Here is a 13,654-nt window from a genome sequence, read left to right on the forward strand (position 1 = left end):
GCTGCACTGACCTGGGTGCTGCAGGGCTGCTTCTCACTCCTCTCTCCCAGCTGCTGTTGCACAGCAGGTTATTTATTTATTTATTTATTCCCCTTTCTTCAATCTGCTCTCCCAGACGCCCACCCAGCATCGCTCCCTAGCTCAGCTCTGGCCAGCAGCGGGTCCCTTTGGAGCTGGCTGGAGCTGGCTCTGATCTGACATGGGGCAGTTGCTAGACCCTTCTCACAGAGGCCACCCCTGCAGCACCCCCGCTACCAAACTCTTGCCACGTAGCTTTTTGTTACTAAATTATATTAGGTAGTGTCTCCTAAAACTATTCTCATACACAGAAAAGAGATGAGTAATATAAATATGGCAGTAAGTTGCAGCCTCTCTGGGTAATACTGATGTTTGCTAAATACAACTTGACACCTCAAGTGGTGGGGAAGTTGTCTGCTAATGGGAAGAACTGGCAAAAAGAAAAAACAGCAAATGGTACAGAATTAAGACTTGTAAAAAAAAAGTTATATTGCACTAAGAGCTCTTGAAGATGCTGAGCAATATTTTGAAAGGTCTGACTTTGTAAATCACACTTCTCTATAGAAAACTGCAGATAGGAAAGATCCCTAGTTATGCAGAGTAAACGTTCAGGTGTAGAAATGCTTGGTTTTTTTGTATAACTCAGTTATTAGTTTCTTACCAGCAGATTTCAGTAGTAGGGCATGCTCTAACTTCCAGGGTCAAGCAGTTGAGAGTGTGTGTTGATTTCAGTTTTGATTATCCAAAGATGCAGTTTGAAATACCAAATTACAAATTAGTCTGCATTTAAAGGGGGTTATGCGGTGCTTATTTAGCTTCCTTATAAACTGCCTGATAATTGACATGGAATTAGGCTCCTAAATTCTGTTTCACACTATTAAGCGAGCAGGTTTCCTTCCAGAAAGGAAGCACAATTAGTTCTGATATGTTATAATTTTATTATAGGCCAATATTAAATAAGTGTTGCCTGTGCTTTGGTAGATCATAGGCCTTAATATTTTCATATATCGTAACTTCTGGGGAAGAGGACACTGAGGGGAGGCCTTATCGCTCTCTACAACTACCTGAAAGGAGGTTGCAGTAGGGAGAGTGTCAATCTCTTTTCTCAGGTGACAGGTGATAGGATGTGAGGAGACAGTCTCAAAGTTGTGCCAGGAGAGGTTTAGATTGGATATTAGGAAAATTTTCTTCACAGAGAAGGGTGGTCAAGCATTGGAACGGGCTGCCCAGGGAAGTGGTGGAGTCCCCAGCCCTGGAGGTTTTTGAGAGACATGGATGTGGTCTAAGGGAACGTCGTTTAGTGATGAGACTCGGTAGGTCAGGTTGATGGTTGGGCTTGATGATCTTGAACATCTTTTCCAACCTCGATGATTCTGTGATTGTAGTGTACTGCTGTGTATGTTCTGTCCATTTATTACATTTTTCAATCAAAGCTGACCTGTAATCCAAGGTGTTTGTTATGTTGCCATGTAAATATTCCTTATTGTAACTCTAAAATTGCAAATGCGATGTTAAGTATGTAAGTAGGGTGCAGTCAGTGAACTTGCTTCTAGAGATGGATTCAAGTCATGCTTTGATTAGCGTTGTGCATTGGCAAATGAGCTGGACAAGTAAATAAAGGTTACAATTGAAGTCTGGAAATAAGAAAAGAGAATGAGGTGTATGATTCCTTTTGCCTCTCCAGAAGAGGTTAGCACAATAAATTGCAATAAAATGAGAAGAGTAGTTTGCAGAAATTTATATTGAAGCAGTCAAGAAGTAAACACCATGCAAACAGCCCTTAAGGTACTTAAACGTGGTGGTGAGAATTTTATCTGACGTGAACAAAAACTAATCTGCCTCATGGAGGGACATCTGTTTTATGCTACTTACTACCATTTCCCTGCAAAAATTTAACTCTCTTCTCCTCCCTGATCAGGCAGCTGAGTTCCTTGTGTCGTTGCTCCCTACATGTTTCAGACAAAATGCATTAACAATCCACTATTTGAGCTGTATACGTCGATCAGGCCCTTAAAGGGGTTATGAAACAATCCTATAAATACCCCAGCAAACAAATTTGAGGTAGAATTAGAATAGAATGACATACGTTCGTAGAATTACGGAACGGTTTGAGTTGGAGGGGATCTTAAAGGTCATCTGGTTCCAACACCCCTGCCAAGCGGTAACTTGAGGCAAAACCCAGGAGACAATGTGCTGAGAATAGTAACCCATGCCAGCTGGCATGGCTGTAGCTAGACTACAACAGAGATTCATTAGAATGTTTTGAATTGGAAGGGACATGTGTGGATCAGAGTCCAACTCCGCACAGGGCAACTTAAGAGTTAAGTCATCTATCTAAGAGCATTGTCCAAATGCTTCTTCAACACCTTCAGGCTTGGGGCCGTGACCACTTCCCTGGAGAGCCTGTTCCAGTGCCCGACCACCCTCTCAGTGAGAACTTTTTCCTTAGTATTCCATCAGAACTTCTTCTGACACGTCTTTAAGCCATTCCCTCACATCCTATCACCAATCACCAGAGAGAAGAGATCAGCACCTCCCTCTCTGCTCCCCCTCATGAGGAAGTTGTAGACAGCAGTGAGGTCACCCCTCTCTTCTCTAAGAGAGAAACCAAAATATCTTATCATATTCTTCCAAACCAAGTATCACAGAATCATAGAGTATCCTGAGTTGGAAGGGACCTACAAGGATCATTGAGTCCAGTTCTTGTAAGTCATACCCTCTAGTCCTGTCTCCATCTTTGCCCTCCTATGGACACATTCTAATATTTTTAGATCCTTCTTACATTGTGGAGCCAAAAACGGCACACAGTACGCGAAGTGAGGCTGCACCAATGCTGAGTATAGTGGAGCAATCGCTTTTTTTGACCAGTTATCTGTGCTGTGCTTAATGCACCCCAGGATACGCCTGGCCCTTTTTGCTGCCAGGGCACGTTGGTAAGCTCAATGTGAGTCAACATCAACCAAAACCCCCAAATGCCTCTCTGCAGGGCTGCACACCAGCAACCTGTCCCCTCACCTGTGTGTACAACCAGGATCACACCCTCCCAGGTGCAGAATCCAGTATTTGCTTTTATTAAATTTCATTTGGTTGGTGATTGCCAATACTGTGACCTATTAACCTCTCTCTGTAGGCCCTCCCTACCCTCAAGGGAGTCAGCAGCTCCTCCCAATTTCATATCATCCGCAAACTTGCCTAGCATGCATTCAACTCCTGTGTCCAGGTAATTCCTGAAAACATTGAAGAGAACTGGCCCCAAAATAGAGCCCTGGGAACCCCACCAGTGGCTGGCCACCAGCCTGACGTTACCCCCATTTACTACAACTTTTTGAGCCAAACCCATCAGCCAGTTGTTCACCCTTTGTATTGTGTATGTGGGCAGCTGTGTACTAGACACTTTGTCCAGAAGGATACAGTAAGAGAAAGTATCAAAAACTTTGCAAAAAAGAAAAGAAAAAAAAAAAACAAATCCACTGCTTTCACTCCATCCACTAGGTGGGTAACCTTGTCATAAAATGATAGGAAGTTAGTAAGGCAGGACTTTTCCCTCATTAACACATGTTGGCTTTGACTGCTGCCTGCATTGTCTTCCAGGTGCTTTTCAGGAACTCCCAGAATAATCTCCATAATTTTTACCGGGTGCCAAAGTGAGACTGACAGGCCCGTGATTATCAGGATCCTCTTTCTTGCCCATCTTGAAAATCGGAACAACATTTGCTAGCTTCCAGTCAGCTGGGGCCTCTCCAGATTGCCGCAGCCCTTGATAAATACCTGAGCGAGGTCTCACAATAACATCAGCCAACTCTTTCAGTACCCTGGAATGAATCCTATCAGGCCCATAGACTACGGGCGTTCAGTTGGAGCAGCAGATCCCATACAGGTTCAGCATCAGCTGGGAGTTTATCACTCCCCAGGTCGCAGTCCTCCAACCCAGAGGCTCCAGAGGTCTCGGGGCCCATCACGGGTGTTAAAGAGGCAAAGAAGGCATTAAATGACTTTGCTGTACATTCATCCCTGTTTTGAGGTGACCAACCTCATCAAGCAACAGCCCAATGTGTTCTTTAGCCCTCCTGTTGCAGTTAGCATTCTCAAAGCCTCTTTTGTTATCCACCGCAATGCTGGCGAGCTTCGGTTCAGAGTAGGACGTGTATCTGTGGTCTCATTGCTCACTGCCAAATATATTACATAAATTAGCAAAATCTTGAAGCCACATTTCCAGTGACCTGTCCTGTCCCTGTGCCAGCAATTTCTTGAGATAAGAAAAGGTTTTTTACAATAATCCCCAGTTGTAGATTCCAGTAATGCTCAGCTGCCAGCCTGTCGGAGGGCTGAGTCCACGAGTAGCCACAGGCACAGCAATAGCTCCTCACGCAACAAAATCAGAACAGATTTCCTGCTTCTTTCATTGAATTGTTGGCAGTTTACACTTGTGAAATACTGTCTAACAATAAAATAACTGTGGGCAAAACAACTGATGTGATATTTCCGTATCCTGCTACCAATTAAATAAATCCAGATAATGGAAAGAAAAAAGATGAAGGGTTTTGAAGAGGGAAATCAAACTCTACCAGGCTACCCACATAATAGCTTAGTTCCTGTTGATACATCTACTAACAGAAATTGCGCCTGCATGGGATTTTATTAGCTTTTACAGGGCCTTTGCATAGCTGCAAATTAATTAAAATGAGAAACCAGCATTTAGATTTAACTGAATTAGGCACTCCGTGCTGAAGAGTTGTGAACTGAACCTGAAAGTCCCCTCATGTTAACCAGCCAACCGAGACATCCATGGAGAACACCCTAAAAAAAGTCATCTGTGTCTTGGGGTCTGATGAAATTAAGAATCACAGGAAGGGCTCCGTGCAGCTTTCCCGATAGAAGGCTTATTGGGCTAAATGACAGTATTTGAAACACGCAGTAACTCAGCTACAACGATGTTGCGTCAGTTAGACTTAATAAATAAAGAAGCATGATGTAGTTAATTACCTGAAATCCTGTGATATGATAGCAGATATTATATCCAGTGGTGTGGTATTTACATTGTAAGTAGTCACTAAAAACACCTTACAACGTTGCAGCTTCTGTAAGAGTTTAGTTAGTGTGTCGTTATCATGACCTAAGAGAACTTGTGGTTCTTTTCCTGTGCTTCACAAAAAAGACTGGACACTTTCTGGTATTTAAGCTTTTCTGTACGTTTTTATTTGCACGCGTGAAAACACAGTCACCTTCACCATGGAATCACAGAATAGCTTGGATTGGAAGGGGCCTTAAAGATCACCTAGTTCCAGCCCACCTCCCACCAGACCAGGTTGCCCAAAGCCCCATCCAGCCTGGCCTTGAACACCTCCAGGGATTGGGATCCACAGCTTCTCTGGGCAACCTGTTCCAGTGCCTCAGAGTGAAGAATTTATTCTTTATAACTAATCTAAATCTCCTCTCTTTTAGTTTAAAGCCATTCCCCCTTGTCCTATCACTCCACTCCCTGACAAAGAGTCCCACCCCGGCTTTCCTGTAGCCCCCTTTAGGTACTGGAAGGCCGCTATAAGGTCTCCCCGGAGCCTTCTCTTCTCCAGGCTGAACAACCCCAGCTCTCTCATCCTGTCTCCCTAAAGAAAAGCATATTGAGATACGTATGTGTACGTATGGCATTTTTACTTGATGTATCCCTTTTTCTTTACCGACAGATTTACAAGGGTCCGGACTGGTCGTTCCGATACACAGGCCTCCAGCTGAACTGTGAATATCGTTTTCGTGCATGTGCCATTCGCCAGTGCCAGGAGGCAGTAGGTCATCAGGACCTGATAGGCCCCTACAGCGCACCAGTGCTATTCATCTCTCAGAGGACTGAACCACCGGCAAGCGCCAACAAGGACACTGTGCAAACCACAAGGACACAATGGTCACAGAGCGACCAAGTGTGTGCTGCTGTCATTCTTGCACTTTTTGCTATCTTTTCCATTCTGATCGCTGTTATCATCCAGTACTTTGTAATAAAGTGAAGAAAACAGATTTATTTTAGAATGCTGCCCATTACATTTTACTTTCTCATAATCTAAAAATAATTCTGTTCTCTTGCTTTTACAAAAACAGGCATTTAGCACCGGCATTGGGACTGATGCAAACCTTTTCAGCCACTTTAAAAAGCTTACTGGTAGGTATAGGCTGACACATGTTAGTAGAATGCAAGCCACAGAAATACAATCTTTTTTTAATATGCCTTCTTGCAGTACAAACTTCATATGGGGCGAGCAGTGTTTAACGAAAAGGGTTTGATCAGTAGACTCAAGTGTAAAAACGGTTTCCCGGCCCACACTTTTAAGGGTTACTACCATAACAGGGACGAATGTGTAGAACGCATTTAAAACTTACACTTAACAAACTTGTGCTGTATACAATATTAATCTGATGCTGTGAAAGCAATTTAGCGCTGTATTTCTACCTCCTCATTTGTCTTAATTATTTGGGAAGCAGGATTCATGATGAAAAACAGAAGGGGCTTTTCTCAGGCAGCAAATAAGAAACGGGATGGAAGAGTGTGCACGAAGGAAGCTTCTTACCTGATAAATGTGGAGTTCTTCACTGCAAGTAGATGTTTTTGAAAGACTACGAGGGGATGGCACAAGTGGTTTATCTTGCCCCCAGGATTTGATGTTTACTCATAAAAAAAATGCCTCTTTTACTTCTTACGAATACAGAAGGGAGAGCGAGAGAGAACTTTTTAGATTTGTTACTTAAATTTAAAAATGCATTTCTGAAGTTGACCTTTGATCGGATGCAGTTTATACAGGTGTCTGTGCCCTCTGATTTTGGCTAGTTAATAGATCTTTGAGATAAAATTCATTACTGAATTTTTGCTGTTACCCCTGACATTCACTTGCCATATCCACCAGAATCGAGCACTGCCTTCTTTTTTTTCTTCTTTTTCTTCTTTTTCTTTTTTTCTATCTTTCTTTCTTTCTTTCTTTGGGGCACCAAATCAGAGACGAAGTGTAGTAATTTGCACCAGAAAACTTAAAGCTGCTTTTTCTTGAGATCCTAATGTTTAATGTAATGTCTCTTTGGATACTGTACCAAATTGTTGATTGCATGTAGTTAATGTTGCATTAGAGCACTTTGCAATTGCATAACTCATCAATGTTTTGTGAGCTTGCATTTGTGAGTTCTTGAATGACCAGACTGAATTTTATCGAGTATCCCATTGAACATCTTGCTAGATGTCAATGATTGCCAGTGACACAAAGCTTGTAGTGAACCTATCTTTAAACAAATTCTTGTCTCATCACACTTACGTTATTTGTTATACACTTTGTAATTAGCTATTTTTAATTTATTTGAGTTACGAGATAGTGGATCATTAATGACTTCTAGTTGTGTTCAGTTTAGCATTTTTAATGGTATTAAACACTTCTGTCAGTCTTAATAATAATAAAAAAGGAACCTCTGTCTTGTGCTTTGAAGATCTCTGAAGAATTTCTCTTATAACGGGCATGTATTGTAATTGTTTATACGTCCAATGATCTGTGCTGTAGAAAAAAATGTTGCTGAGTTTTGTTTTAAAAAAAAAAAAAAGAAATGGCAAAGAACTTGGCCTCCAAGTGGCGAGGATGATCTGTCTTTAAACTGTACTGTATGTTTACATTTCCTTTCCGATTTGTCATTTTTATGTATAGGCTGATACCTTCCCACAGAATACAGTGATAACAGGTGTTTTCTAGAAACCTTCTTAAAAGTGCCATGTTTGGCAGTACAAATGAGGTTGAGTGTAATAAGCCCAGAGATTTCTTACGGTTGAATGTCTAAAAAGCGGTTAAGATTTGTTACCGCAGTTAATCTGCGGTGACTTATGTTTTTCATAGTAAAATTCAAATGAGCTCCTATTTTTGATAGTCATTTACTAGCGTATTTGCCATTTGAGCCTCAGTGCGTATTACTGCACTGAAGACAGGTTTTTAATGTAATCTTAATTTTACCTCATATACTGTACATTCCAAAAAGAAAAAAAAATAAATAAAAAAAATAATAACTTTTTAAGACGTTATAGATACACTACCAAACATATCACTTTGCAACTGTAAAGCGTCGGACTCCACGAGGACGAAAACTGTCTAGCCTCCTAGGAAATGCATAAAGAAAAAAACGATGTAGCAGAGTTATCTTTCAAATCTGTGGAAAAAAAAAATAACAATAAAAAAAAGCATCATTCTTTGTCGTTGTCCCCGAGTCCCCTTCCGACCACGACGCCGCGGCTCCGGGGACCCTCGGGGACCCCCCCGCCCCCCCCCACCCCGAGGCCGGGTCCCGGGGCCGGCGGCTGCCGCCCGCCCTCCGCCGCCTCCCTCCGAGGCTCGGGCGGGGCGGGCGGCCGGGGCGGGCCGAGCTCCGGCGGCTCCGAGCGGCGGCGGAGGAGCAGGAGCAGGAGGAGGAGGAGGAGAGGGGCTGAGAGATGGCGGCGGCCCCCGTGTGGGGCGGCGGGGGGAACGGCAGCCAGGGCGAGGCGCCGTGGCCCGGGCCGCCGTGCGACGAGCGGCTGTGCTCGGCGCTGCCGGTGCGGGCGCTGATCCCGGTGACGGCGGTGTGCGCGGGGCTCTTCGCCGTCGGCGTGGTGGGCAACGCGCTGACGGTGCTGGTCGTCTGCGGGCAGCGCGACATGAAGACCACGACCAACCTGTACCTGGGCAGCATGGCCGTGTCCGACCTGCTCATCCTGCTGGGGCTGCCCTTGGACCTGTACCGCCTGTGGCGCTCGCGGCCGTGGATCTTCGGGCAGCTGCTGTGCCGCCTCTCGCACTACCTGAGCGAGGGCTGCACCTACTGCACCATCCTCCACATCACCGCCCTGACGGTGGAGCGCTACCTCGCCATCTGCTTCCCCCTCAAGGCCAAGGTGGTGGTCACCAAGCGCCGCGTCAAGGCCGTCATCGGCGCCCTCTGGGCCTTCGCCCTCCTCTCGGCCGGGCCCTTCTTCTTCCTGGTGGGCGTCGAGCAGCCCGACAACCGCACCGACTTCGGCCGCGAGTGCAAGCCCACCCCGCAGGCCCTCGAGTCCGGCCTGCTGGCCACCATGTTCTGGGTCACCACCACCTACTTCGTCCTGCCCGTCCTCTGCCTCAACGTCCTCTACGGCTTCATCGGGCGGGAGCTGTGGCGCAGCAAGGGGCGCCTGCAGGGCCCCAGCGCGGCCCTCAGGGAGCGGGGGCACCGGCAGACCGTCAAGATCTTGGGTGAGTCCCGCAGACCCTCGATGGCGCCCAGGAGCTGTCTCTCCGGCAGCACCTTCCCCGTTTTTTGCCGTAAACCTGCTTCTTTTGGGGCTGCTCGGTTTCAGAGGGCCCCTGCACACCTCACCAGCAGCATCTGGGCACCGCAGCAGGTGGGGAGGGGGGGAAGGATTTGGGGCCGTGCTCATCTTTAGGGATGGGGCAGAAGCATCCACAGGACCCCATGCAGGGTGGGGGGAATGCAGGAGAACAGCCCAGGTACCCAGCCATGCACTCCAGGGGTGCCACTCTCCAACACCAGACAGCCAGCAGCTACGCTGGCTCCATAGCAATACCCATTTTTTTAGATTTTACCAGGCAGGACTGCATACGAGGCTCTTGGTGGTCTGTGACTTCAGAAAACCTGGCATCCTGGCAGTCCCAGCCACCTCCCGCTGGCAAATTTCTGCCTCTGAAAAAAAGCAGTGTGATTTTCTAAGCTGTCCTCCACAGGAGTAGCCCACTGACAGCCCAGGCAGGCTGCAGACCAGAATTAAACCCTTCAGGGCTCTTCCCAAACAAGTGGCGTTGTACCGAAGCACTTCCTGCTGATGCGCGGCGCCGTTAGCTCTTCATTCATTTTCTTACTCGTGTTCGTTGAATGAGTGTTAGGCGCTGGGAAGCTGGGGGTCCCAATCCGATCAGGGACTGAAAAGTTTGCAGATAGTGACTGATCTGACACACACACACACACACAAATTTTCCTAATTATCGATCAATGAGCATGAAATAAAATGCCCTGCTTGCTCTCTCACCGGTGGGAAGGGTTTTGTGATCTACGTGGGAGCTTTCTCGTACCAAGGATGCAATCAGCTGGGCAGAAATAGAGTAGCAGAAAGTAAAGAAACTAAGCCCGTTTTGCTGGCTTACCTGAGGAAGGTGCTTACACTGGAGAAGGCACGAGGCTGGCCAACAGAAACACACCCGTCCAAATCCAAAGACTCATAATTGGACTCGATGCCACTCCCGTTTTCAGCAATTGAAAGGCATTAATCTCTATATGTCTATATAGTCCTATATATACATATTTATATGAAGATTTTTGCTTATCTCAAAGGAGCAGGTACCACTGATGTATTATTCCGGGCATAACCTTGCTTTGGCTATATTGCTTTTTCTAAGCTCTGAGAAAGATGAAGGATCCTCCTGAAGTGATTATTTGTTTTATTTACTTGCATTTATAAGCATAAATAATTTAAAATGTGGACACGATAGTTTATTTTATAGGAGTCAGTGCTGAGAAACACATCATTACCTCACAGGTGACCCTTTAAACCTTAGGCTTACTTGGGTTCTTCCTCATCTGCTCCAGCTATGTGGCCATGGCAAGGTTTGTAGGTGATGAAGCACCTTTTAAAGGTGTTGTGTTAGGAAGCTTCGCAAGACCACAGGAATAGCTGGAGTGCCTCAAGCTAGAGATCCACCCGGGCAGTATCTGCAGCTGTAACTGTCCAGGGCTATGTGTGGGAGATTCAGGGGGAAAAAATCAGCAGCCAGATTAACACAGTAGGGTCTTCACACAGCAACAGTGCAGACTCAGTGGGAAACGGGCTGTCTGAGCCTCCACGCAACATCACAGCTCTGACCCTGCGGCATTTTACAGCAACGTAGGTGCACAGGAACAGCCTCTGTAAGGCGCAGCCTGCTCGGTGCTTCCTCCGAGACACCTCTTCTTGCTCAGGTTTTCATTTTCCCTTTCTTATCACACGCATGACAGTGCAGTCGGTGCTGAGGGGAATCTTTCTGTCCTGGCCGTGCTGCCCAGATGTTACAGTGCTGTTACAGCTGTTCACATTCTTCTCGACAAACTCAGCTGTCGGAGTTCAGCTGACGATTTTGCCAGTTGCCTTTTAATCCAAAGGCTCACTGCTGGACCTGATGCTGTTCCCATCCTCAACTCAAGGCTGTTTATTTCTGTATTTCATTCGTACCCGTTTGAAAAACCTCCAAAAGCAGCCGCGTGACATAGAGCTTGCTGGATGCTCGATAAGTTAACTCGCTCCTTAACTCTTGCACGTGTTGTTTTGTCTTGTAGCTGTGGTGATTCTGGCCTTTATAATTTGCTGGTTGCCTTTCCACATTGGCAGGATCATTTTCATAAACACTCAGGACACCAGGATGATGCTCTTCTCCCAGTACTTTAACATCTTCGCCCTGCAGCTTTTCTACCTGAGCGCCTCCATCAACCCCATCCTCTACAACCTCATTTCGAAGAAGTACAGGGCGGCAGTCTACAAGCTGCTGCTGCCGCACCGCTCCGCCGAAAGGGCCTTCGCGATCACTAAAGAGGCCGGAGGCTACACGGAAACCAGCACAAGCATGAGAAACAAGTAAACGGCCGGCCTCTGAGGCTGCACCCCGGACGCCAGGCTTTTCGAGACGGTCCCTGCGAAGGAAAGGCGCTTCCTTTTCGCAGCGGAGCCAGGAAGGGTGGACGGCCGTCAGTGCTTGTGGTGTTTTATAGCGCTTTGTGTTTTGAAATACGTGTGTTTTTGCTAACAGAGCGAGCGTGGACCATGAAACGGTGAGAACGACCTGCGGGACGTGTAAGGGAGCACGGGAGGGAAAGCTGGAGCGTATTACCGGTACAACTGAGGTTTATGTTTGTTCCGTGTTGTTCAATCGCACGTGTGTTCTCTACGATTTGTGTTATGTCCTAAATATCCTGACATGGAGGACTGCAAGGCAAGGAGCAACTCCTGGAGAGCCTTTGCTATTTTAAAATGGTTTTCTTGTAAGGAGAGGGACACAAAAGAAACTGTGCACCACCTCGAGCATCCCTGGGAGAAGGGGGAGCATGTTTTCACCGCCCGCTCTTGTAATCGCGAATGGGAGCTGCCTGGGCAGTTCTCCGGACTCTTCCCTTGGGGAAGCATCTTCTCGATTATTAAAGGGTAAGCCCTTTTGGTCTGCCCCGTGCAGTCGAGTAGGATCTCTTAATTAATGGCAACCAATCCCCTGTGCCAACTGAGATATTCCTGGTTACATCCTCTTGAGGTGTTTGGTTAGTGCGAGCGCTCTGCCTCCCCAGCGTCACGTTGTGTACTGTGTGTGCAAGCGATACGCCGAGCGAGCCGAGCTCCTCACGGACAGGACACGTCACCCCACGTGCTGGACTGCGCCCAGGACTTGGGGCTGTGCCTCAGGTCGTAAAACAGCTCGCTAGTTTTGCTCCAGAGGGTTGAAATATGAAGTTAACCTACAAAACGTAAGGGCGAGTACTTGCTAGGAGGGGTTATAAAGGCGTTACGGTGCTGTTTGCTCCAGGGAGTGACTGGGTTTGACCTGGGCATCTTACCAGTTGTCTTCCAGGCTACCGTGAGATAAGTCTGGAATAAAAACCAGTGAAGTCGGACTGCGCTTACGTGAGCATCACTCGTGGTACGGCCGCACTTGCCTCTGCTAACTTGTTAACCTTTGTTAATTAACGTGTCTGTGGTGCAAAAAAGTAACGTGTTCAGTGTATGCCGGAGTTTACCGAAACGCTGAGACAACTCAAAATCCAGCTTGGGGATCTCAAAACAGCAGAGTTGGATCCAAGCCTTCTCCAGTCTTAAAAATATGGCCAAACTCTTTCGTTAGCAATTCATAACTCTGAGTCACTGAATAAAATATCCGAAGGCAGAAAAGTCCCCAGCTCGCTGCGCACACATTCAGCATTCCTCTTGTATCAGCTTTGTACCAGGGAGAGCAGTTGTCTGCAGGGGTTGGGTTGGGTTGGTTTGCTTTTGCTGGGCGGTGCTCTTCATTAAAACGTTACGTTAAAATAAAATAACAGCTGGCATTTTGTGTATGCAGACGGAGGGAGACAAAAGAAAAACACACCTTTGTCACGCCGATATGTGGCCACGCAGCCTCTCTGCATGCCCGTGGCCTGCTGGCAGTGCCTCTTCCTTTTTTTTTTTTCTGTCTACTGAGGATGGAAATGTTCCCCTGACACCAGTTTCACCACAAGCCGTTGTTCAGGTATGGCCAGCACAAGGAGTGAGCGGAGAGAGGGAAGCTGAACCCGATGGAAGCAGGGCTGGTCCCTCTGCCCCCTTGTTTTGGGGTGCACTGGCACCTCCCCACCTTCATCCACCGCAGCTGGGACCCCACTGCTGCCCCTGCTCCCTCGTGGAGCTTCAGCCCGAGCTGCTGAAGGTCCTGCTCAGCCTCAGAGCCGCAGCAGAAGCCTCCTGCTTCCTGCGGCAGGCTCCGTGGAGATGGTCTGGTTTTCTGGGGAAATCATTTGTATCCTCGTTGTAAATATCCTGGTAAGATTAGTAGAATAACACATGCAGCAGGCCGCGTTTGTGAGCTTATAATGCCTTTTAATTAATGCTCTGTCCCCATCAGGACAAATTCTACAGAAATAAATGCAGTTTGGTGAGTTTCCTCAG

At 46.8% G+C, this 13,654-nt stretch overlaps 2 protein-coding genes across 5 annotated transcripts in view; both read left to right on the top strand.

Moving 5' to 3' along the window:
* The window catches only part of FNDC3A (fibronectin type III domain containing 3A), a 118,911-nt gene extending 110,692 nt beyond the window's left edge, over positions 1-8,219 (top strand). For all 4 annotated transcript variants that reach the window (XM_083821616.1, XM_083821617.1, XM_083821619.1 and 1 more), the window contains one exon: positions 5,700-8,219. In XM_083821616.1, the coding sequence (XP_083677742.1) occupies positions 5,700-6,014 (315 nt within the window). In that variant the 3' untranslated portion in view covers positions 6,015-8,219. The remainder of the gene's footprint in view (positions 1-5,699) is intronic.
* Positions 8,220-8,367: 148 nt separating this feature from the next.
* Positions 8,368-13,650, top strand: MLNR (motilin receptor). The gene is made up of 2 exons (XM_083821623.1): positions 8,368-9,236; positions 11,308-13,650. Exons 1-2 carry the CDS (start codon positions 8,459-8,461, stop codon positions 11,604-11,606), a joined length of 1,077 nt encoding a protein of 358 aa, XP_083677749.1. The 5' UTR covers positions 8,368-8,458; the 3' UTR covers positions 11,607-13,650.
* Positions 13,651-13,654: the final 4 nt, after the last annotated feature.

This window comes from Anser anser, assembly GCF_964211835.1.
Source record: "Anser anser genome assembly, chromosome: 1".
Taxonomy (NCBI): domain Eukaryota; kingdom Metazoa; phylum Chordata; class Aves; order Anseriformes; family Anatidae; genus Anser; species Anser anser.

Bases quoted from the DNA above. Each gene is read 5' to 3' on its own strand.
- MLNR (XM_083821623.1), top strand. From the start codon at position 8,459: ATGGCGGCGGCCCCCGTGTGGGGCGGCGGGGGGAACGGCAGCCAGGGC. The intron at 9,237-11,307 runs GTGAGTCCCGCA...TTTGTCTTGTAG, and splicing joins GCAGACCGTCAAGATCTTGG to CTGTGGTGATTCTGGCCTTT.